This window comes from Haliotis rufescens, unplaced genomic scaffold (assembly GCF_023055435.1).
Source record: "Haliotis rufescens isolate VD_foot unplaced genomic scaffold, xgHalRufe1.0.p SCAF_15, whole genome shotgun sequence".
Taxonomy (NCBI): Eukaryota; Metazoa; Mollusca; class Gastropoda; order Lepetellida; family Haliotidae; genus Haliotis; species Haliotis rufescens.
In genome coordinates this window covers 21731248-21756166 of record NW_025963835.1, presented here as the reverse complement: position 1 = coordinate 21756166, position 24919 = coordinate 21731248, and the positions used below count along the sequence as shown (strand labels likewise).

At 38.1% G+C, this 24919-nt stretch overlaps 2 protein-coding genes across 3 annotated transcripts in view; both read right to left on the bottom strand.

The window, feature by feature from the left end:
• The window catches only part of LOC125371693, a 32055-nt gene extending 22705 nt beyond the window's left edge, over positions 1–9350 (bottom strand). The window contains exon 1 of one of the 2 annotated variants that reach the window (XM_048396300.1): positions 9230–9350. In XM_048396300.1, the coding sequence (XP_048252257.1) occupies positions 9230–9265 (36 nt within the window). In that variant the 5' untranslated portion in view covers positions 9266–9350. Of the gene's footprint in view, positions 1–8963; positions 9083–9229 lie in introns of those variants that run through there. The other variant, XM_048396301.1, reaches the window with a different exon arrangement.
• A 7001-nt stretch (positions 9351–16351) lies between these two features.
• Positions 16352–23476, bottom strand: LOC125379945 (E3 ubiquitin-protein ligase TRIM33-like). Its single transcript, XM_048395851.1, has 4 exons — positions 23426–23476; positions 20367–21546; positions 17558–17599; positions 16352–16974 (listed from the first exon to the last, which is right to left on the bottom strand). The coding sequence occupies exons 1-4, from the start codon at positions 23459–23461 to the stop codon at positions 16352–16354; spliced, it is 1881 nt and encodes a 626-aa protein (XP_048251808.1). The 5' UTR covers positions 23462–23476.
• Between the last annotated feature and the right edge of the window lie 1443 nt (positions 23477–24919).

Here is a 24919-nt window from a genome sequence, read left to right as displayed (position 1 = left end):
CAAGTACTGGTCGGCTCGGATGGTATCTCAGCGAGCTAGCACTATAAATCGGCATCAGTCCGGACTAGTACAAGCAGCCACACACACACACACACACACACACACACACACACACACACACACACACACACACACGTACATGCACGTCGCTATATAAGTGCAGTAATTTTTGACGCGACGTTAAACCCCATTTCACCTCACCTCACCTCACCTCACCTCACCTCACCTCACCTCACCTCACCTCACCTCACCTCACCTCACCTCACCTCACCTCACCTCACCTCACCTCACCTCAGAGTGTTAAAATAGTATTATCCTCCGGCGGGTGATTTCATGATTTCTTGATCAATGGGTATAAAATAGACTAGTATTGAGAGCTTTAATTGTATTTTGTGCGTTTTTTAGTTGCTGGTTTTTTTTAAGACTGGTTGATATAACGTGCAGCCACTAGTGACCGAAGTTTAAATCCTGCTGGGAATCATGCAGGGAGCAGACGCGCCATGGAATACTGTTCAATGCGCCATTAAACCCAACTCACTCACTCGTTCATATATGCATTTGATGTAGTCCATGAATGTACATGTGCAGTAGACACTTTCGCCAAAGAAATACCCTTAGAAAAGTAGGTCACTACACTGTGTACATGAGCATATCATATACTGAAGTAGTGTGTAGTGCGGAACCTTGTGGGTAATTCTTGCACCAATGCAAAATTTTGAAAAAAGTTTTACTGTTTTAATGTTCCTAAACTGTCATCGCGTGAAATGTTAAAATATCAGTAAATTATATGCGTTTGTGTATAGGCACCACTGATCAACTTGTTAAAATCTGAACATTGCGGTTACTTTCGTTTTCATGTACATGTATATTCACAGGGTCTTGGTGCACAAAATGGACAGGAAACTCGAACAACACTCGTACAGTAACATTGTGAAAAATATAACCTTAATTTTATATTCTGTATATAGAGGCTTCTTGCGATTGAGAAACAAATTTTGACGGGGTCCAGGGCGACCTATATCATGGGATTGCCTAAAAGTCGGGCCAAGAAAAGTCGGGCCGGGCCGGGCCAGCGGGTAATACTAAAAATGGATTGCAGAATAATAAAACGAAACGCGCATATCTAGGCCGATCTCAAATGTCCACAAACGTATAGTTTTGCTCATTTAATTGGGTTTGAATAAAAATGCACCGTCAACAATGTAATAAACTGATGATTATGACTACATACCGTGAGTCTCGTAGAAAAGTCAGTGTCTTGACTGTGTGTATTCTTTGATTAGAATGCTTCTCACCGACCTTAGCGCGTAGGGGTATGATGTCCTGGGCAGGAAACGACAGTGTTTTGACTACTCCTCTTTCATTAATTAACGTGTTAAGGTAATTAACCTTTACTAATTCGTGTTAAACCAACACAGGATGTTTTCTTCAAGTGGATATTCGGGAATCTCAAAGGACTGACACGACACGTGTTAATAACTGTCCAAGTACTTCTAAAGTTCCTAACATTCTTTATATCTAAAGACTAGTATTATATCTAATTATTTACCATTTCATTGTCTCATATTTCAGTAGTTAAGGAAAACACAGAGCTCAAAGTGAAGCCTTTTTCACTCTACATTCTCAACATAGTCTCTATCAGAAGTGTTTGCACTTTAAACACACAAATGTATCATCAAATGTGTTTACATCTATAGACTAGCATTATATCTACCTATATACCACTTTATAGTGTCTCAGTTCGCTGCATTTAAAGAAAACAAGGTGCTCAAAATGAAACCCTTTTCCCTCTCCATTCGCAAGATAGTCTCTATAAAAAGTGTTTGGCTTGTGTTGGGTCCGACTTGGCCCAGGCTGTCAAAATCAACTTTAAACACATAAATGTATCATCAAATGTGTTTACATCTATAGATCAGTGTTACATCTACCTATATACCACGTTATAGTGTCTCAGTGCATCGTCTTTAAAGAAAACAAGGTGCTCAAAGTGAAGCCCTTTTCCCTCTACATCCTAGACATAGTCTCTATTAGAAGTGTTTGGCTTGTGTTAGGTCCGACTTGGTCCGGGCTGTCAAAATCTTCTATAAACACACAAATCTATCTTCAAATGTGTTGACATCTATAGATTACTATTCAATCTACCTATATACCACTTTATAATGTCACGGTACATCGTATTTAAAGACAACAAAGGGCTCAAAGTGAGGCCCTTTTCCCTCTACATTCTCAACATAGTCTCTATCAGAAGTGTTTGGCTTGTGTTGGGTCCGACTTGGCCCGGGCTGTCAAAATCTACTTTAAACGCACAGCTGTATCTTCAAATGTGTTTACATCTATCAACTAGTGTTATATCTACCTATATACCACTGTATAATGTTACAGTATGTAGCAGTATGCTTGTAAATAGAATATTGTTAGATTTTAAAGTATCATCATAGTAACCAAACATGAATTAAATTAATAAGCTAACCTAAATATTTAACATTTATTTTACTAAATAATTGTGTTAACTTCAGCACTTGCACAAATCTACTAATTCACAGGTAAGCTAGTTCTGTATATAGCTTGGGTAGTTCAGCCATTTCTTTCTTGGCTATTGTCAATGGGTCGGTCACAGGCTTGGCCCGTGTTCTAATCTTTATTTCACATACTGAAGAGGCCACAGGCCTATAGTACAATTTGAAGAATATACAGTTTTATACAATTTCTGTACATATCTCACCAGATCACCTCACGTCATTCCACCTCGCATTTCAATGCAGTCACATAATTTCACACATACAGTACAATACCATACCCTGTAATTTCATAATTTCTATATTACCATATCACAACTTGTTATATCATACAACATATTCTATAACATCATATCATATTGTATCATTATTATAAGATCATACTATATAGTATTATTTCATATAACATTATCATAACATACTATACATACCATCGTACCATATATCACAACTATATTGTAATGTCATAGCTTGTCCCATCATATCTTATCATATCATACCATATAATGCCATGTCATTCCATGCCAATTTATTTCATATCAATTAATCAATATTTATTCAACACTGGACGACCACAAGCCATATAATATGTACACTAAAAAACAGTATTTACACAATTTCTATAATACACATAATATATTGCATCATATCCCCTCATGTATCATATCACACCACAACACTTCATATCATATCACATCATGTCATGTCACATCATATCATTTCATATACATATAACTATACTTAACCATTTGTAATATCACGTCCCACAATATCATATGACAGCCTAGTAGTTTAATACCATTTCTAACTCTTTTGTTTGTAGTTTATTCAGATGGCAAATATCTATAAATATGTACTTAATGTATATACACAATAGTTTCCTTATACCAAGCAGCTAAGATTATTCTTTCATAAGGTTCTGTCGGTATAAAGAGGCATAATATATGTTCATGGAAACATTTTGTAAGATACTTCTTTTTGTATTTAACAGCAATGTAACAAATTTAGTAATATTAGGGTACCTGTAATAATAAGCTTGCAGGTATTTTTCTCTAAGGTGTAAATACACTGGACATGCAAGTAAGAAATGAAATTCATTTTCTACTGAGTTTAAACTACATAGATTACAGATTCTTTCTTCACGAGGAATGTTTACATAGCTCCCTGTTTCTATTAAAAGGTCGTGAGAAGAACATTTAAAACGTGAAAGAGCCGTTCGAAATTTTTTAACATTAACTTTTGATAAATAATCTTCCATAATTATTTCTGATTTAAACATTTTGTAATAAAAGCATTTGTTTGTTAGAGTCAATGATGAAGTCCAAGATTGTAAATAAGTATCCTTTAATCTCTGGGTTAATGAAAGTATAAACATTGGTTTGGAATACACATTTTGGTTTTGCCAAATATCACCAAAGCCACAACTGAAAGGTAATTCTCTAACACCTGTAACCCAGTTTCTTTTCCCATTATTATCATAAACTATCATCATATTATAGCACTTTTTTGGCAATCTATATGAGGGCATGTCAATAAGTCTCAGCCAGTATTTAATAACTTTTATATTTGAATATACATAGAGAGGGAATCTTCCACATTTTCCATACACCACCAAGCTGGAAGTGTTTATTTTAACACCTAAATACTTTTTGCAAACATATAAATGAATCCTTTCTATGGCATCAAAGTGCAGTAAACCCCAGACTTCTGCCCCATACAACAAAATGGGGAGTATCTTTATATCAAATATTTTAAAAAAAGATTGATGAGAAATGGTTTCTAAAACTTTCAAACTCTTATGGATACTTACAAAGACCTTTCTTGCTTGTAAAGCAGCTTGATACAAATGTTTATGCCATGACAAGTTTCTACTGAAGTAAACACCAAGATATTTATAAAATCCTGTAGTTTCTATTTTTTTGTCCTTTAAAGGGCCAATATTCTTTACTTGCTAAATGACCTCCATTCTTAAATACCAAAACTTTTGTTTTACTCATGTTAACTGTTAGCTTCCATTTATTGCAGTAACTTTCAAGTTCATTAATTTGACACTGCAGTCCTTTGATTGTTGACGAAAAGAGAACAATATCATCTGCAAATAAAAGTAAAAATATCTGTGTAATATCTGGATGGAGCTGAACACCATAATTACAGTTGGTATTTATTACAGCCAGTTCATTTATGAAAAAAGTAAAGAGAAATGGGCTTAAGATGCATCCTTGTCATACGCCTAACTGACTAATAAATGTTTCTGAAATCGCATTATTGTTTCGCACACACACCTTAATATTCTCGTAAATGCTACCCAATAGTTTGTTCATCTTAAAGCTGAGGCCATGTGATCTTAAAAGGTTCCATAGTTTATGTCTCTGCACTGAGTCAAATGCCTTGGCAAAGTCAACAAAGAGCCCATAAAGTTTCCCACCCTTGACACTGAGGTATTTGTTAACTAAAACTTGAAGGATAAAAATGTTGTCAATAGTTGAATAGCCCTCTCTAAATCCAGCTTGTTCTTCATTGATTTTTTTTGGGTATCTGCCAAAAACACTAACCTTTAATTTATTATGTTTGTGAATAGTTTACCAAAACTACTTAGCAGTGAAATACCTCTGTAATTGTTTATATTATTTAGATTACCTTGTTTATGTATTGGCACAATTATCCCTATTGACCATGCATCTGGAAATGTTCCATTTTCTGTTATAACATTAAATATAAGTTCAAGGTAAGGTACAATGATATCTGAGGAATGTTTAAAAAACTCGGGAATAATCTGATCCATTCCTGGTGATTTGTTGCATTTAAGATGGTGTATACTCTCTAAAATCTCATTTCTGGTAATAGGGGAATCCAGTTTATCATTTGCAAACTGAGTATCTGTTTGAGTCTGAGTATTATCTTGTGACTCCTGGAACTGATTTTCAGGGCTCTGATCAGTATCTGTGAAAGTAAATAATTCTTTAAAGTAAATGTACCAATCCTTAATGTTGATATTATTTGTCTTTTGATGTTTGCTTAGACTTTTCAGTTCTGACCAAAATAGTTTAGAGTCATGAATGTTATTTTCTAAGGATTGTTGCTTATCATGTAAATATTCTTTTCTTTGCACATAGCTATATATTTGTTTCTTAAGTTATGATATTCTCTAAGTGAGTCCTTATCTTTACATCTCCTGAATTTTTTGAGTGCCCTACATCTTATCTTTTTAAGACCCTCACATTCTGCATCATACCATTTACACAATTGACTAAGCTTTGGATTTCTAACCTTTTTTTGCATGTCTGAGCCCGCTAATTTCAAGGCATCCACTAAGTAATTAATACTTACATCAATATTGGACAATGCTGTATTTACTGATTTATCAAGTAAATCTTGAACTTGGTCAGAAAAGAGTTGATCTCTAAAATTTTGTGATTTGTCATTATCCCAGACAAACTTGAAAGATTTAGTAGCCTGATCATTCCTTGGTTTTGAGGGTTTGTGTGTTTTGGGTACTCTTAATGTCATAGTAACCTGAAGGTGAACTGAATCTGATCGCGATTCTACACCAAAGTCTGCAACATTGTCAAATAATGGAGAAGAGGCTATAATATAGTCAATTACACTGGTACCATTTACACCAATAAAAGTAAAGTCACCGACGTTTTTATCTCTACCACATCTTCCATTCATGATATGAATATTCAGAACTGAACATAAATCAGTTAAACATTTTCGAAAACTGTTTAAAACTCTATCTAGAGAAAAGCGTTCAAGATTGAAGTAATCCGATATAAGATCAGACATGAAGTAATTATGATTTTCAGTATACTCTATTATGTCATCTTCAACAAAGTCAGATTTAGTTCCAGTTCTGGCATTGAAATTACCACCACATAATACATGTACATCATCAAATTCTGATAATATTGTAAGTAGTTTCTCTTGAAAAAGAGTGACACCATTTTTCCAATTAGAACTAAATTTATCATACCATGAGGAACTCTCTGGGTGTATGTACACACAAGCATAAAGCAAATCTAATTCTGTTCCAAAAAGTTGTTTGTCAAACAGTAGGAAAATTGCATTTTCAGAAGTTTTTGTCCATTTTACATATTTAATTCTTTCCTAGCCATAACTAAAATGCCACCAGAAAGTCTGCCATAAGATCATAATTTATCTGCCTCTTTGTTAATGATTTCATAATTTTGAAAAACATGACCTAAATTGAGATCCTTACACCATGTTTCTGTAATTCCAATGATGTCAAAGTTTTGTACATAGCTACAGTAGTCAGAGTCACTTAATTTACTCCAAATTCCAGAAATATTCCAAAATATAAATTTCACAAGATTTTTCTTACTTACAGGTTGATTGTCAAATAAGTCCACAGATTCTTGATGAAACGTCCTACAACCACTAGAAGTATGTACATTGTCTCTTACTCGGCCCTGACCACACCCCTAGCTCGACTGTCCCCTAGAGTCAGCGTGAGAGTAGGATCTAAGCTGTCGCATGGGAGGCTTGTTCTGCTGGATGATATTATATTGTGAATTCTGTACACTGTCCTCCTTAGGTTCCTCGACGAGCTTATTCCCTTTATAGTAGTATCATCATAGTAACCAAACATGAATTAAATTAATAAGCTTACCTAAATATTTAACATTTATTTTACTAAATAATTGTGTTAACTTCAGCACTTGCACAAATCTACTAATTCACAGGTAAGCTAGTTCTGTATATAGCTTGGGTAGTTCAGCCATTTCTTTCTTGGCTATTGTCAATGGGTCGGTCACAGGCTTGGCCTGTGATTAGGTGCTATTTCTGATCTAGCTTTGTTGCATGTTCTCTGCAATTATTCTGGGACACTGATCACACTTCTACTGGTCAGTCAGCACATATTTTCTCAACACGTTCTCTACACTGAATCATATAGGGTAAGTTCATTTAATTATTACTTTATTTATCTGGAAGCTTAGGTTATGTATTTCAATCATTGTTGTTTGATATAGTATTTTGGCTAGCATTGTATTATGACATTGTAATGTATTCTTAATTCAACTTAACTGTGTATTTGACTGAGATAATAGCCAAATGTAAATTTTATAAAATAGATTTAAACTGGTTAATAGTGATATATGTATATGTATTATGTATATATGTATAGTATTTTGTAGAATTTATAATGCTTGTATTCCATACACGCTAGTGTAACTGTGGCTATGTAATATATTTATATGTAGTATACTTATTTGTGCAGGGCTATTTCACTGCACATCTCTATAAGAGAGTTTCCAGCCTGCGTCCCTGAGACGAGGTATGCTATCTATATTTTATTAATTATGCATTATTAACTATATATATATAGAGTGTAATTTGTTTTATCTGGAAGGATTTGTTAATATATATATATATATATATATATATATATATATATATATATATATATATATATATATATATATATATATGCCAAAAGTAAGGAACTATAGATCTAAATGTATACTTAGTATTGTTGTTATTTAGTGCCTTTATAATGATACCCATGATATTTATATCAAATTGTTAATGTTTTAGGGCAGATCCGGACTACGGTGTAGTTCTCTACGCCCATTGAAAATAAATCCCTTGAACCCAACAAGTACTCTCTTATCTTTGTGAGGACCAGAGTACCGCTGTTACAAGTATATCGCATTTTAAGAAAACTGGGCCATTAAAGTCAAGGACTTTTACTGTATTTTCTTAAGAAAAACCCTGTTAGAAGTGTTCGGTCCGACTTGGCCCGGGCTGTCAAAATCAACTTAAACCGCACAGATGTATCATCAAATGGATTCACATCTATAGATTAGTATTATATCCACCTTAATACCACTTTATAGTGTCTCTGATCGCTTTTCTTAAAGAAAACAAGGTGCTCAAAATGAAACCCTTTTCCCTCTACATTCTCAACATAGTCTCTATCAAAAGTGTTTGGCCTTTGTTGGGTCCGATATAGTAGGTTCCTATAAATAGAAACGCTATGCCGACAGATGGAAATTTGTATCACGATAGCTGGAAGTATTTGATACGTTTCAAATCTTATTTCGTTTAACGATTGCTCTTTTACATGTTACCTAGATCAGCGACGCTTACACACAGCTCCACTTTCTCGTTTTCAAGTGATTTACTCCGAATTACTTAATTATGATGCACTTTATTGTTTGGTGATTGTTCATAAATGTCATGTGTGTATGTTGCATCAATTATATGTAGGTATGACCGCCGATAATGAAGTAATTAGCCAATAACACTTTTGCCCGGCCCGGCCCGGCCCGACTTTTAGGCAATGCCCTATATCATTCAGGTGTTGATAAGAACCAGAAAGTAAGTAAGGATTCACATCAACTTATATAATCACTTGTCCAAAGGTAAAGCAGCTACATTACAAACGTCGTGTGATCCTTGTAACACACTGAGTCACTTTCTTACCTTCGAGAAATGACAGTTGAGAAGAGGGTTTGAACAGGCGTCTACTGCAGACACTAAACGACATTCGCCTTATCTGCACACGCGCACTAGCTACTTTCGTGATAAGAACTACTCCGAATGAATGGCTCGTATGGTGTGTGTCGTGTCATGTAACAGTAAAGTAGGTCAGTTGTCAACAGTCTACTTCGATAACTCCGTGTGGGGTACCACGTATACAACCAGACACGTACGTATTTGCACAATAACGGCTCTGAAGACATGACTACCTCGTATGGTGTGTGCAGTCTCATACAATGGTACATAGGTCAGTTGTAAACAGTGTACTTCGATCACAGCTTGTGGTGTGTCGTGGGTACAACCAGGACCGTATATGCACAGACCTCTTGCAGACGAATATGGGAGTAGCTGTCGGAACAAATATATAAAGGAATTCATATTACCAGTGTCAGTGGTAACTCAAATTTTTAAACAACAGTTTTCATATCATACTCCATATCAAACTGAGACCCCCATGTCATAACGTGGGCCAAATGAATGTTGATCGATAAAATAACATTTTTATCATACACATTAAAAAAATGCAAAACGCATCCATAACAATTTCACCTTGTTAAGAAGACATTGTCTTGGGAAAGTTAACCGAGCAGACGACGCACTCCATCCGGGGCTGATATCAATCGCCCATTCAAAATGCACTGAAAAGCCTCATCATCCCCGCAGGGGGTGCAACGAGGGTCTGGTTACTTTATATACACCACCTGTGATATGACCGTCGTCATGTTGGCTCTATGATAATATGCAATATCACACTGAGTAAAATCAAAAGTTTATGATCTGAATATATGATATCTATCTCGGTTTGATCTATCTTTGTATTTCTTTAGTTAATTTGCGTTGTTAATCGAAACTGGTTTTCCAGAAGAAAAATTACTTTATTTGCAAGTCGAGACACAATCATTTAACTTACAGGTTATGTATATCAGGGGTAATGGCGACATGGAAGAAATCAAGAGGAATCTAGAGGAATAAACAAAGGCATGTTTACTGGTATCAAGACTCATAGTAAATTCGTTTATGAAGGCGTATATTTGATATTAATTCAGTTCTGTACTTTGGCCGTGCGTGTGATTTTCGTAGCTTTTTGTTAAAATTACCCTTTCATGATCAGGGTGAAAAAAAACACCATCATTATGATGACTAAATACGAAAATGTGAAAAAACATATGTGTTCACAAAGGGAACCCGTGTACTGAACTGCATCATCTGATACTGGATTTTCTGCTCAGGTTGATGATTGTGACAAAGGACAGGATTAAGAACAAAATCACTACTGTGAAACTCATAGTCGAGTGACATAGATACATATATGCCAAGTTCCACATGTCACGGTGACATCGTGGTAAGTATACAGAATCTACATCTACCCAGTTGTGGGGCGGTGGGGCGGTGGGGCGGTGGGGTAGCCTAGTGGTTAAACCGTTCGCTCGTCACGCTGATGACCGTGAAATTGCTACAATATTGCTAAAAGCGGCGTAAAACTGTATCCACTCACTCACTCCCTGCTGGTTACTGATCAAATAAAAGAGTCAAGCAGAGTGCAGGCGGGGTGCGGTGTCTCTCGGGTAGTATGAAGAATAACCAACTCGGAATTACTGTAAATCTGTCTTTAGTGAATTGGTAAATTAACTCGAGACAGATGATCCGTAACTTCTCTTAGATTGTAGGGTTATTTTTACCCATCAGGCGAGAAAAGCGGTGCAATTATTTTTTTAAATTAGTAATTCTCACAGTGCAAGAGGATTTTTTTTTCACGTCAATTGGCTGGATCAAACCAAATGTCCCATTATGTGAGATGCGACACATAGCAACGTCGCGTCATATCAAGCATAGTTGCAAATATTTAAATATGATGTCATCCTTTGTGAATGACGTCAGAGAATATATTTACCGAGCTTATATATCTATGTGATACGGAAACCTATATGTTTCATTTCATTTCACAAAAAGAAACGTATGTCGTGGGATAATCTCTAAATCATTTGCAACTTCCTATATATATTGATTGCTATGTGAAACACTGATAATAACTTTCTGTCTTCAATTAAAAGAATCAATCATTTAGTACTGCAAAGATATATCAAGAAACATCAGCAATGCGTATTTAGCATATTCTGAAAGAAGCAGCTGATGATGTCATAATTTGTAGATCTGTCTGGTCAGCTCTACTCCTCATCTGCTGTGTGGTTGTCCAAAGAAGTTGTTTAGTTGACTCTAAGGCCTCGTTAGTGAGTTTAAAACCATTGCTAAGAAAGCCTTCGATGTCTGACAAGGATCCGTCTTCTGTCCTGACGTTCTTTTATCTTTGGTCAGTGCTATGTTTGGCAGGTTACATGGCAAGGTGAATAACATGCTCGCGTTGCCATAGCCTCTTATGTTTGTAGGTCTGTGTGTGGCTTAAAACTAACACAAATATATATATGTATATATTATTTATAGTTATATATATTTGTATGTCAATATATTTGTGCTTTTATATATCTATATATTCCGTGTTTACACTATATTGCTACCTAATACGAAAGAACGATATGTGTTGACGTTGCTTGATATAGAAGAATGCAGTGTTGTCAAGCCCGTGGAGTATTGATGATGTGAGGCAAATGAAGGGTAACACCATTCACAAGCACGAATAGTTTAACATCGGTTTTGAAGATTCTAGATACATATACAGCATTAAACACATATCCAATTAAGACAGGCTTCAATATGCTTATACCGGTAGACTTCATATATCCTGTATAACAATGCCCTTTCCTTTCAAAAACAATAATCATGGATTCTCAAACATCCTGCCTCTGGCTCCTGGGGATTCCCGGTAATGTGTGGTCACTTGCAGTCTATGCGGCTCGTAAGAGGCGAGAAAATGGATCTGGTGGTCAGGCTGGAAGACTTGCTTGATTTGGCGTCATCATACCTCAGCATAGATCGCTGTTCATTATATTATCAGTCACTGGATATTCTTGGCCAGATTCGATTATATACAGGCCGACGATTTATAGCTGGAATACGGCTGAGTGTGTTATTCAAAAAGAAAGTTCTATCCTAGGTTACGAACGTCTCTTGAAGAAGCTATTTCTCTTGTATTTATTCATGGGGCGTATACTGACCTACAACCCTGCATATGTGTCACACACACGAGAACTGACAGGCTTTGACAATGCTCACATAGACGGCCGGGTTAGTTATTGCAATAGGTTTTGATGTTTTCGTTGTTGGTTAACTCAATGGCTGCATTTCTGTTTTAGTTAGCGAGTGCGTTACACAACATCATTTCGTCAACATTTCAGCGTATAGCCACAGGAATAATGTTTGCAATCATAAAAAGGTATATACAATAAAACAGTAAAAAAACAGATTCAATATAAACTAATCTCTTTCAGATGTGTGAAGTTAGGTCTCCGCATTCATTCAAAACGTTTTCTGTGTAGATGCGATATTTGACCTTAGCGACTTCATGCATGAAACAATAACTTGAACTTGAACTTTGATTGTTTTCTCCGCGTGCAAAGACGTCAGTTCGGTAGATATGTACTTATCTCCTTGTTAACAATAGTTTGACTGAGTTACTAACTAACTGAGTTAGTAAGCTTGTCATAATCTAAAAGAACTAAACCTAAAGTTATAAAACAAAGCGTTTTAACCCGTAGTACTATCAGTGTACTACACCTTTAAGCACATTTATTGTTTACAGTGAATCAGATACAACTGACATCGGTTTAACGGTCGTACATGTGCACTGTCACATCTCCTTCAAGCATCATATTTATCGCCTCTGTGGCCTAGTGGATAGTGCGTCTGCCCAGATAGCGGAAAGTTGGTGGTTCGATCCCCGGTCGCGTCATACCAAAATACTCTAAAAGAACTTAACCTGTTGCCCTTCCTTGCAATCAGCATTGGCAACATAAAATACTACCTAAATTAATCATTTGAAACAGTCACAAATTCACAAAATAAATTACAGCAGTTGCCTTTCACAAGGCTGCTACTAGCAAGTGAGTATTGGTTGTTTTGGAGATGGAATTAGTAATGCTCCTTCTGTGTCAGAGGGGCCTGTCAATAATCGAGTGTAGATCAGGCTTACCGGTGGTTGAAAGCAACATGCCAGCCCATTGAGATACAATCAACCTAGTCACAGAGCCTGATCATCTGATCCGTATTTAGTTGCCTCTTTCAGCACGCATGAAGTTGTCAGGATTTTTCTAGATCCACAAGGTAAATAAATAAAAAAGTGCAAGTTGACAAATACATTTTGATAGTTTTATTAATATTCAAATCAACGAAGGGACAAATAATAAATTACACATTTTACATTTGTTAAGTAATATATTTATATATATGGAAATAAAATATGATTGTATTATGTTACGTGTCGACGTCCAATTTGAAACAAGTTGACCCATAAATCAATGTGTAAAATAATTTAGTGTGAAACCCAACAAACGGCAAAGAAATGCTATACAATCAACAACTGTCATATAGAATTAACTAAGTTTTCAAATCGGTACAAATTGCTGCAAAGTAATTACAACGGGTGTACACACTATAGTGGCAGTACAAAATCCAGTGTCAGTATAATATACAAAAGTATATGTGAGACCAATTAAGTCATTCACATTAATATTTACCTTGAAGCAACACCGGTCAATCTTCCAACATAGGCCTAGTCTGGATTTCCAGGGTTGAAACAATGATCTTCACACGATTATTTTTCAAAAGCCTTGACTGTTGAAAATTCAGCAGATGCACTCAATGACCACTCAATGGAACGTTTGAAGCATATGTGCATATGCATAGTTGCCTTGTCTGATGGGCACAAAATTAATGTTGATACAGGACACTAGTTCATGATGAATGTAGCGTTTTCTCACTAAAGATACAGAACTTCTGTGTAAAAGCCACAACTGTCACATTCAAATAGTAGCATCGAATGCCGTGAAATGTTGAAACTGACAGGTAAAAAAATCACTTGTGTCATAAAATACCTAACGGTTTCATTGGCAATCACATTGCACCAGCAGGCTCATTCCCAGTAAATCAACTGGTTAATGTGGAACCACATCATAGATCAGGTTGTCATCATTGGTTCGTGTAAAGCGTTCGGTTACAAATTCAAATAAGAAGTATCTTCTCTACAGTGTGACTACATCAAATTTCAAAACAGGGTAAGTTTATCTAACAAATTCAAGCAATTTGAAGCCCCATTCATAACATGGCAACATAACCTGTATGTTGCACTTCACTATTTCATTCATAATCCAGTTAATATAACATCATAATACAGATATGCATATATATATATATACAGAAATTAGGTAAATGTTCAGCAGCAGTAACGTTAGTAGTGTTCGACCACACAGCAATTCTACAACATTGATACTTTTTTTTTATGCAAGAAATATAAATACCAATGTCTTAAGGAAACAAGGCAGACACGTTATAACGTGTAGTAGACAGTAGAAACATACATTATTACTGCTGATACTGATTAATGACTGTGGAATGAACTTTGGATAATAATTCCACAGAGAATAACATGACCACAAATTTTACCAGATGATTTCTTTCCTGTGGTGTTATGCAAGAGGTGAAGCAGTCACGTAAAAAATATCAATTGAATACGGCTTAACCCCTATCCCCAGCCCAAACCCAAACCCACCCACATCAACCTCACTCCATCCTACCCAACCTCACCCCATCCTACCTTGAAGCAACACCGGTCAATCTTCCAAAATAGACCTAGTCTGGATTTCCAGGGTGGAAACAATGATCTTCAGACGATTATTTTTCACCAGCCTTGACTGTTGACATCCTACTCACCCTCACCCCAACCTACCTTGAAGCAACGATAGAAACATAAATTACCAAACCTCACCCCATCCTACATAACCACACAGGTAGGAAACACACGTTCATATTTTAAGAGTGTTTCATGTTCCAGGTCAAGTCAGCCATCATTACTGTGTCGTCAAAGTAATTTGGGTTGGAGTGTGTAAGTTCCTTTCAGCATTAGCTCAGTTAAATAAGTGCGCGTCAGTTTAATGTTGAAATCACGGAAATATTGCTCATGAACCAAGAACATTAATCCAAGTATAACATTCGAAAGCACGGTTACCTGGCTATGCCAGTGACACATCGAATCACGGCGCATTGGACGACTGGGCAGCCCGTGCCCCGAGTCATAAAAACCCTTATGAAAATATAATTTCCAGTCCAACCCTTACATTGGGGGTGTTTTACTTACTCAGATGACGTCATATGACTGACATAGCTTTATATATAACAATCTCGCTGACATTAAATGACGTAGTCCTTTGTGAACGTCATAAACATGGACGAAGTAGAGAACTTGAAATCAGATGAAAAAGTTCATCATGTCTAAAAAATGAAAATACATCAATACGGGATATTTACAATTGCAGTAAATCATGGTAATAACAAACATCACGGGACTGTTGAAATGAGTTGATTACAGACCAGGGTGTGTCGATGTGGAGCGGTGATAGGGATGTGGTGGTGCCCCCAGTAGTACCACACGAGTTATCTCCCATGAATTATCCGTTGCCACACGTTGACTGAGGTGATAGTGCAATCCTCAGATGATTTCAATGAAGACTTTCAAAGTTGCTGTCAATTCTATATTGCTCTCGCAATAGTACTGTTCTCCCTACATGTCTATATACATTCATAATGGGCCACAGCAACTACACAGCAATGTCATGTCTACTTGAAATAGTTTTTGCCGTGGTCAGTATGTAATGATCGGTAAATGAGAATTAATATGATTGTAAAACATTACACTCTACGAAGGTAAGACGCATTTTATGCCAGCATAAGAATATTCATGATCAGTCATCAACTTTGTTATTCTAGTCTGCGTTCAAATAATGTCCACTTTGACGCCTAATGTATTGCGATTGTAAGATACTAAGGACAAGTAGTGAACATCAGCCGTGTTGCATTATTATGGCTTCATATTTCATTCGGATTTGCTTTGTTTGTTTGTTTCTTGTTTAATGTCGCAATGAGCAATATTCCAGCTATATGACGGCGGACTGAAAATAATCGTGTCTGGACCAGACAATCCAGTGATTGTTGTCATGAACATTGATCCACGCAATTTGGATACGATGACATGCACCAGCCAAGTCAGCGAGCCTGACCACACGATCCCGTTGGTCGCCTCTTACGACAAGCATAGTCACCTCTTACGGCAGGCAGGATTCCAACCCGGATCTTCACGGGTACATTCGTATTTGTATCAAACATGTAAATCAAACGTGTTTTTACATATGTACACAAGTTGATCATGAGTCAAGCGCATGCATCTCTTAGTTGGCGAAGGTTCCTGTGATGTTGTGTCCTGTAATCAGTTCTCCACTTAAATCTGATCTTGCGGGACTACCAACATACATCATGACCCACATGGGTCTGTCAAAAGCAACATCTGTGACGGTGGTGTACACTGTGTTATCAGCGGCATCAATAACTAATATTTTGTCATTTGTTCCATCCATTAGAAAACACAGTTGTAGGTCAATAGATTGTCCAACTCTGTTCTGAATGAGAGGGAGATCAGTGAGGAAGGTGCTATTATAGTCTACACGGAGACACAGCTGCTGCTTGTGGTTGGGGCATGTAGCAACACCTACACTCAGTCCAGTGACTTGATTCCAGCGAGCATCTACAGGGATGGGGGTCAGGGCAATCTCTTGTATCATTTTATTATCTTCTATCAATTCCTTTACACGAAACCGAAACTTTACGCGATACATGCATCTCTGGCCTTGACAGTTTTTAACCATTAAAGGCCTGGATGCCAGACATGAATTGATATGTTGTATCCGACATCCTGTGTCAGGAGAAGGGACGGCTGAGGTGGTGTTTGTGATTACACATTCAGACACGTCAATATTGTTATAAGCAGTGCTTGAGTCCCATTCCAGAGTCGGGCCTGTGGGAAGAAAACGTCCATAATAAATACCAACAGATCTTGTTGTAGTGTATAACACTTTAACTTCCCAACTGACAAGACACTAGTATCTACCAACCAGAAAAAGAAAGTCACAAGTTATCATAGACATTCATAAGAAGTGTCATATCAATTTCAAATGGCATAAGCGTTCTTCTTCTATATATTGGGGTGGTCGGGTAGCCTAGTGGTTAAAGCGTTCGATCGTCACGCAGAAGGCCCGGCTTCGATTCCCGGCATGGGTACAATGTGTGAAGCCCATTTTTGGTGTCCCCCGCCGTAATATTGCTGGAACATTGCTAAAAGTGGCTTAAATCCCTACTCACTCACTCACTCTCTTTTATATTTCTTGTACATAACATTGAAAACCCAAGAACCTCTTGCATGGAACATCGCTAACGCAAATCCTATCATAGCTCCTATACTTTAACATTGACTGACACTGCGTTTTACGCTCGTTTAGATCTCGAAAGTGGTCGAACCTATCGAACTCAACAGACAAATGAATGACAAAACCAATTAATAATATACTGTAACATCATTGAGTCAAGGACGCACATCTTACATGTTATCTCCTGGTCACAGATGCTCCGGTCCATCTCCATCACTGAAACAAAAGTATTAATCAGTATGTGTGTCCTGTGTACACGTACTCCCTGCTCGCACTACTTTAATGCAGAAGGTCTACCGTGAAGATCCGTGTCAGAACAGGTCTAATGGGATCGGGTGGTCAGACACGCTGACTTGGTTGGTTCATGTCATCGTATCCCAATAGCGTACATCGATGATCATGGTGTCAATCACTGGACTGTCTGGTCCAGACTCAATTATTTACAGACCGCCGTCATATAGCTGGCATACCGCTGGGTGCGGATTCAAACAACAAACAAACAAATAATGCAGAACGTACCTGTTTTAACAGTATCATCATGTGAAAAGGGAAGTACAACATGCAATTCACTGGACGGGACTGTGTCCCTCAGCTGCCACACTTAATGGAATCCCAGCCATCAACGTGCGCCAAGTTGGTGTTCGTACCATGTCAAGCCGACAGGGCACGATAATGTCTCACAGACTGTTATCTCCTGGATACCACAGGGACATGTATGTCTTTGTCCTTCAACCTCAGTTTGAGATTAAATAGAACATCTGATTTGTCAAGACACCAAATTATATTTCTGAAACGTCACCACGAACCAAAGTTCGTTAAAGAAAAAAGCCGCAAACATGAGTGCCGAAGGGAACTTTCCGTCATGGTATCTCAGTGTCCTAGCACTATGAAATCGGCATTGATCCAAACCAGTAAAAGCAGCCACACACACACACACACTCACACACACACACACACACACACACACACACACACACACACACACACACACACACACACACACACACACACACACACACACACACACACACACACACACACACAGACACACACACACACACACACACACACACACATATGCACGTAGCGACGTTAATACCCTATACACCTCACTTGTTACATTTAGACGTCTTCTTCTTTATTTCATTGCAGTACGACCCGTTGTAACTATGACTTTGTGAGGTTGGTTGGTTTACGGTTGCCAGTATAAATATGACGTGCTATTTGAAGATGTGTACACATCCTTTGAGGTATAAAATAGTGAAATAAAAACATGATAAGAATTCAATTTGACATTTTGTGTGAGTTCGAGGATGGGTTTCCATAGAGTCAGGGTCAAACTGTATGAACGTCGGAGCTTGCACGTCAATTCTTAAATAACAAAATTAATCATATTTTATTCTTAAAATATGTAAAATACTGAGACAAATTGAAGAGAAGAACCACATTCTAATTACACACATACCTCCGATATTAACAACAGATTTGACTTTTTAGATTTTTTTTTTATATGTAGTATTAATGTCTATGTTATTGAAAAAAAATAAACGAACTCATTTTTTTTTCAAAGACATTACTTACATGATGTAAACATAAATCAATGTTGCCGAATAAGTTTCAGATTCTTTTTTACACATCCAGGTTGTTTTTGCAGGTGAACGCACGTTGATGAAATATATAATTATATTGATCAATATAGCATGTCTCAATGCCGCGTCTCCAAAGACATAAAACAAGTCATGACGTACAAACGAAATTGTGTCAAATTTTCAGTTTTCATCATATTTGCTAGCACTTGATTATTAATGGTACACCATGAGTCACATGACACTGACACAATCAGGTGAATGCTTGAACCCAGGGACTAATTCACCTGTTAGATATGGTCATCCAATTCGCTATGACTTCCTATGTGTGTAGTATGATATCCTCATTAATTATTATTTAAGGTGACGTTGGAATGGATTGGTTAATCGTGAACAAAACAATGCGAAAATACATAGTCGTTATCCACAGCAAATTATCACCACACTCGAATGCATAACGTTATATATAAACATGAAAATCAACTTGATATAGATATCAGTCCTTCAGAAATTAGACAATATTTTGTTGGTGTACGAAAAAATGTGGCGCAATATGCTACGAGTTGACGTATAACAAAATCTCGGCAACAAAGCACTGTCGGTTTCTCGAGCCAGTTCAATGATTGCAGTTAATTTTACACCATGACTAATTTAATTTTCAGATCTCATTCAAAGTCACTTGCCCAAAGAGGCACCACATGTGCATGTGCTTCAGTGTGGGGCAGGACCGAAGACCTAGAAACTCTAAGGAGCCAAGCAGCCGAACACGGTCACCCATCCAAGGACTACCCGTGACTAACGTGACCAGTGGTGTAACGCAGCTTTGAACTAAATTACAGTTATTGCACAGCGTGTCAGGAAATCCCTGAGTGTATGGTGCTGGGGTTCAATTCCACGATCTCCGTTTTGGGGTACTTCTACATTTGTAAGGGGGCGGTCGGGTAGACTCGTGGTTGAAGCGTTCGTTCGTCACGTTTACTTACAACGCTTGTGCACCAATAATTGAACAGGGCTTCAACTCGTCAATGCAACAAAATCAATATGTCGCATTGTCGTGTTGTCGCACATTTTAACGCCCTTTTCACACAGTTTTGATGGGCGACAACGTGACATATTTTCAAATTGAAAAATGTTGCATTGTCGACCTTTAGTAAAATATGAAATATTGTTCAAAGCGCAACAATTCGATGATGTGACAATGTAACAAATAGCCAAATGTCTTGTTGCATTCTTGCATTATCGCATTGTCCCGCTTTGGTTAATTTTGACACTTTTGGCTTGTTTTTGTAACGGCGACAATCTGACAACGCGACAATGTCCCTTCTAGGATTCCATACATAGGAGGTAGCTGCACACATGATAAATAGATGAACAATATGTAATAGTTTACTACCTACCTGTAGGGAACTCTGCAGGTTCCAGTATGATGGCGTTGTATACTTCTGTATCTGGCATACCATTCGGCCTCTCTGTTGAGGAGAACGTAACTGATCTGACCATTCCTGCCACATTGATAGTGTTCTGCACATGTTGTACGTTTGCTTGAACAAAGCTGACTCCAGTCCTGTCAAAGGGTATTTCCTGTGGTGACTCCTTCAACATGGAGTTTAAAGAGGCCTCAGACGACCCCATTACTTGTAGATCTTCCACCTTGTCAGCTTTGCTGCGCATCTGTCGCATGTATTCGGATGAAGATTTCACTTTAGTCAGCAGTTGTCTTGTCGAATCCAAGGCCTCCTCTGTTAGCTTCAGATTCTCAGCGGATTTCCCATCAACATCTGATAGAAGGATTGTTCTTCTTTGATTCAGCCTATCGGTCAGGTTGTCAAAGATTTTATTGATATCATCTCTTGCTACGCTCATTGACAATTTGATGTTCTCTATCTTCTTTTGAAGGGCTGACTCCGTTTCGCTCAGTCTCTTTGTCTTCTCTTCTAACTTTCCTAAAACATCATTTGTGGACTTCGCCTTTCCTTGGTGTGCTTCATTCACGGATACGACGTTGTGTCCCTTTCCTTCTTTGTGATCCACTACAGTGCAGGACACACAGACAACATTGTCACAAGTGTAGCAGTAGAACTGTAGAGGGTGTTGGTGCTGACTACACTGATGTAGACGACGAAAATTATCCACAGGTCGGCCCTTCATTTCATCAAAGGTATTTATAGTGTGGGCCTTTGATACCGTATTCCGTTTATGAGCACTTAAGCAAAGGGAACATAAAAATGTTCCACAGTTATCACACTGGGCTACAGCTGTTTCCTTGTCAGGGCAATCTGTACATGGAAGATGGAGACCTTTCTGGATCTTGAGGTAGTCCAGAGTCTTCAGGATGAGAGTCTCTTTGGGCAGAGATTTCACCCCTCCAGGCAGATTATGTCGGTGTCGACACATGGGGCAGGATAGGGTTGCAGCACCTCCAGTGTAGGTTTCCAGACAGGGCTGACATATAGACTGTACACAACATGGCATACGACGAGGAATTCGTGTTGACTCATCAAAGTGTTCTGTACATATTGGACACTCTGTCAGAAGATCCTTGATCGCAGCCACTGACACAAGATCCGACATGTTTGTCTGGGAAAAGACATAATGATAATGAACATGATATATGAACTGGTATCAATTTCTTTTATTGTGATGTGTCGTGAGCCATTGGTTATATGTGTGTATTGTACATGTTAAGCATTCCATGAGCAAAGGCATAGTTGGGAAACAATGGATCAGCTTCAAGACCTTAACATCGAAATATCATCCCTTCACAGGCATGTTACAAACTGGAAGTGTTATATCCAAGCGTTCATAAGAACCAAGAAGATATTCATGATTTTACTCGTCAAATACACAACTCGCAGTGTGAAAGTATTGTACTCCGGCAGCTGATTTCATGAGTTCTGGATCAATGTATATAAAATAGACTTGTATGTGGAGCTTTAATTGTATTTTGTGCGTTTTTGTATCTGCAGGGTTTATTAAGATTGGTTGATATAACGTACAGCCACGGGTGACCAAAGTCAGGGAGCAGACACGCCTTGGAATACTGTTCAATGCGCCATTAAACCCAACTCACTCACTCGTACATATATGCGTTTGATGTAGTTCAATGACCGCCTCCGTTGTCTAGTGGTAGAGCGTCCGCCTGGAGAGCGGAAGGTCCGGGATTCGATCCCCGGCCGCGTCATACCAAAAGACGTTAAAAGATGGTACTTGTTGTTACCCTGTCTGGAGCTCGGCTTTAAGGGGCTAAAACAAGGACTGGTCGGCTCGGAGTCAGTATACTGTGTCTGAGTGGGGTATTCATGTTAAACTGCGGCATGGTATCTCAGTGAGCTAGCACTATTAATCGGCATCAGTCCGGACTAGTACAAGCAGCCACACAAACACACACACGTACATGCACGTCGCTATATAAGTGCAATAATCTTGGACGCGACGTTAAACCCCATTTCACCTCACCTAACCTTGATGTAGTCCATGAATGTACAAGTGCAGTCGACACTTTCGCCAAAGAAATACTCCATGCCTTAGAAAAGTAGGTCACTACGCTGTGTACACGATCACATCATATACTGAAGTAGTGTGTAGTGCGGAACCTAGTGGGCAGCTCCTGCAGGAATGCAAACATTTTGAAAAAGCTTTACTGTTTTAACTTTCCTAAACTGTGAAACGCGTGAAATGTCAAAATATCAGTAAGTTATAATTATATGCGTGTGTTGGTGATCAACTTGTTAAAATCTGAACATTGCGGCTACTTTCGTTTTCATGTATATTCACAGGGTCTTACAAAATAGTCATAAAACTCGAACAGCACTCGTCAATTTACATTGTGAAATATATAACCTTAATTTTATATTCTGTATATAGAGGCTTCTTGCGATTGAGAAACAAACTTTGACGTGGTCCAGGGCGACCTATTTCATTCAGGTGTTGATAAGAACCAGGAAGTAACTCGCGATTCACATATATTTATACAATCACTAGTCCAAAGGTAAAGCTGCTAAATTACAAACGTTGTGTGATCCTGGTAAGGCGACATGTCATTATTAACACACCGAGTCACTTTCTTACCTTCGAGAAATGACAGTAGAGAAGAGGGTTTGAACAGGAGGCGCCTACTGCAGACACTAAACGACCTTCGCCTTATCTGCACACGCGCACTAGCTACTTTCGTGATAAGAACTACTCGGAATGAATACCTTGTATGGTTTGTGTCGTGTCATGTAACAGTAAAGTAGGTCAGTTGTCAACAGTCCACTTCGATAACTCCTTGTTGACCGTACGTATTTGCACAATAACGACTCTGAAGACATGCCTACCTCGTATGGCATGTGCAGTCTCATACAATGGTACATAGGTCAGTTGTAAACAGTGTACTTCGATAACTCCGTGTGGGGTGCCACGGATACAACCAGGACCGTACGTATTTGCACAATAACGGCTCTGAAGACATGACTACCTTGTATGGTGTGTGCAGTCTCATACAATGGTACATAGGTCAGTTGTAAACAATGTACTTCGATCACACCTTGTGGTGTGTCGTGAATACAACCAGGCACGTATATGCACAGACCTCTTGCAGACGAATATGGGAGTAGCTGTCGGAACAAATATATAAAGGAATTCATATTACCAGTGTCAGTGGTAACTCCAGTTTTTAAACAACAGCTTTCATATCATACTCCATATCAAACCGAGACCCCCATGTCATAACGTGGGCCAAATGAATGGTGGTCGATAAAATAACATTTTTATCATACACAATAAAAAAATGCAAAACGCATCCATAACATTTTCACCTTGTTTAGAAGACATTGTCATGGGAAAGTTAGCCGAGCAGAGGACGCACTCCATCCGGGGCTGATATCAATCGCCCATTCAAAATGCACTGAAAAGCCTCATCATCCCCGCAGGGGTGTAACGAGGGTCTGGTTACTTTATATACACCCCCTGTGATATGACCGTCGTCATGTTGGCTCTATGATAATGTGCAATATCACTCTGAGTACAATCAAAAGTGTATAATCTGAATATATGATATCTATCTTGGTTTGATCTATCTTTGTATTTCTTTAGTTAATTTGTGTTGTTAATCGAAAATGGTGTTCCAGAAGAAAAATAATTATTTTTGCAAGTTGAGACACAATCATTTAAATTACAGGTTTTGTATATCAGGGGTAATGGCGACAAGGCAGAAATCAAGAGGAATCAAGAGGGATAAACAAAGGCATGTTTACTGGTGTCAAGACTCATAGTTAATCCGTTTATAAAGGCGTATATTTGATATTAATTCAGTTCTGTACTTTGGCCGTGCGTGTGATTTTCGTAGCTTTTTGTTAAAATTACCCTTTTCATGATCAGGGTGATAATAACCCCATCAACATACTAAATACGAAAATGTGAACAACATATGTGTTCACACCGGGAACCCGTGTACTACACTGCATCATCAGATACTTGATTTTCTGCTCAGGTTGATGATTGTGACAAAGGACACGATTAAGAACAAAATCACTACTGTGAAACTCATAGTCGAGTGACATAGATACATATCTGCCAAGTTCAACATGTCACGGGACATCTTGGTAAGTATACGGAATCTACATCTCCCCAGTGGTGGGGTGGTGGGGCGGTGGGGTAGCCTAGTGGTTAAACCGTTCGCTCGTCACGCTGATGACCCGGGTTCGATTTCCCACATGGGTACAATGTGTGAAGCCCATTTCTGGTGTCCCCCACCGTGATATTGCTGGTATATTGCTAAAACCGGCGTAAAAACCGTACCCACTCTTTCCCTCCCTGCTAGTTACTGATAAAGTAAAAGAGTCAAGCAGAGTGCAGGCGGGTTGCCGTGTCTCTCGGGTAGTATGAAGAATAACTCGCAACTCCGAATTACTGTTAATCTGTCTTTAGTGAATTGGTAAATTAACTCGAGATAGATGCTCCGCACCTTCTC

Coding starts and splice junctions, on each gene's coding strand:
- LOC125379945 (XM_048395851.1), bottom strand. CDS start 23,461: ATGTACCATTGTATGAGACTGCACACACCATACAAG. Junction 17,600..20,366: donor ACCTGCAGAGTTCCCTACAG/GTAGGTAGTAAA, acceptor CTTTTGTTTCAG/TGATGGAGATGGACCGGAGC. Junction 16,975..17,557: donor CTGTGACCAGGAGATAACAT/GTAAGATGTGCG, acceptor TTCTTCCCACAG/GCCCGACTCTGGAATGGGAC.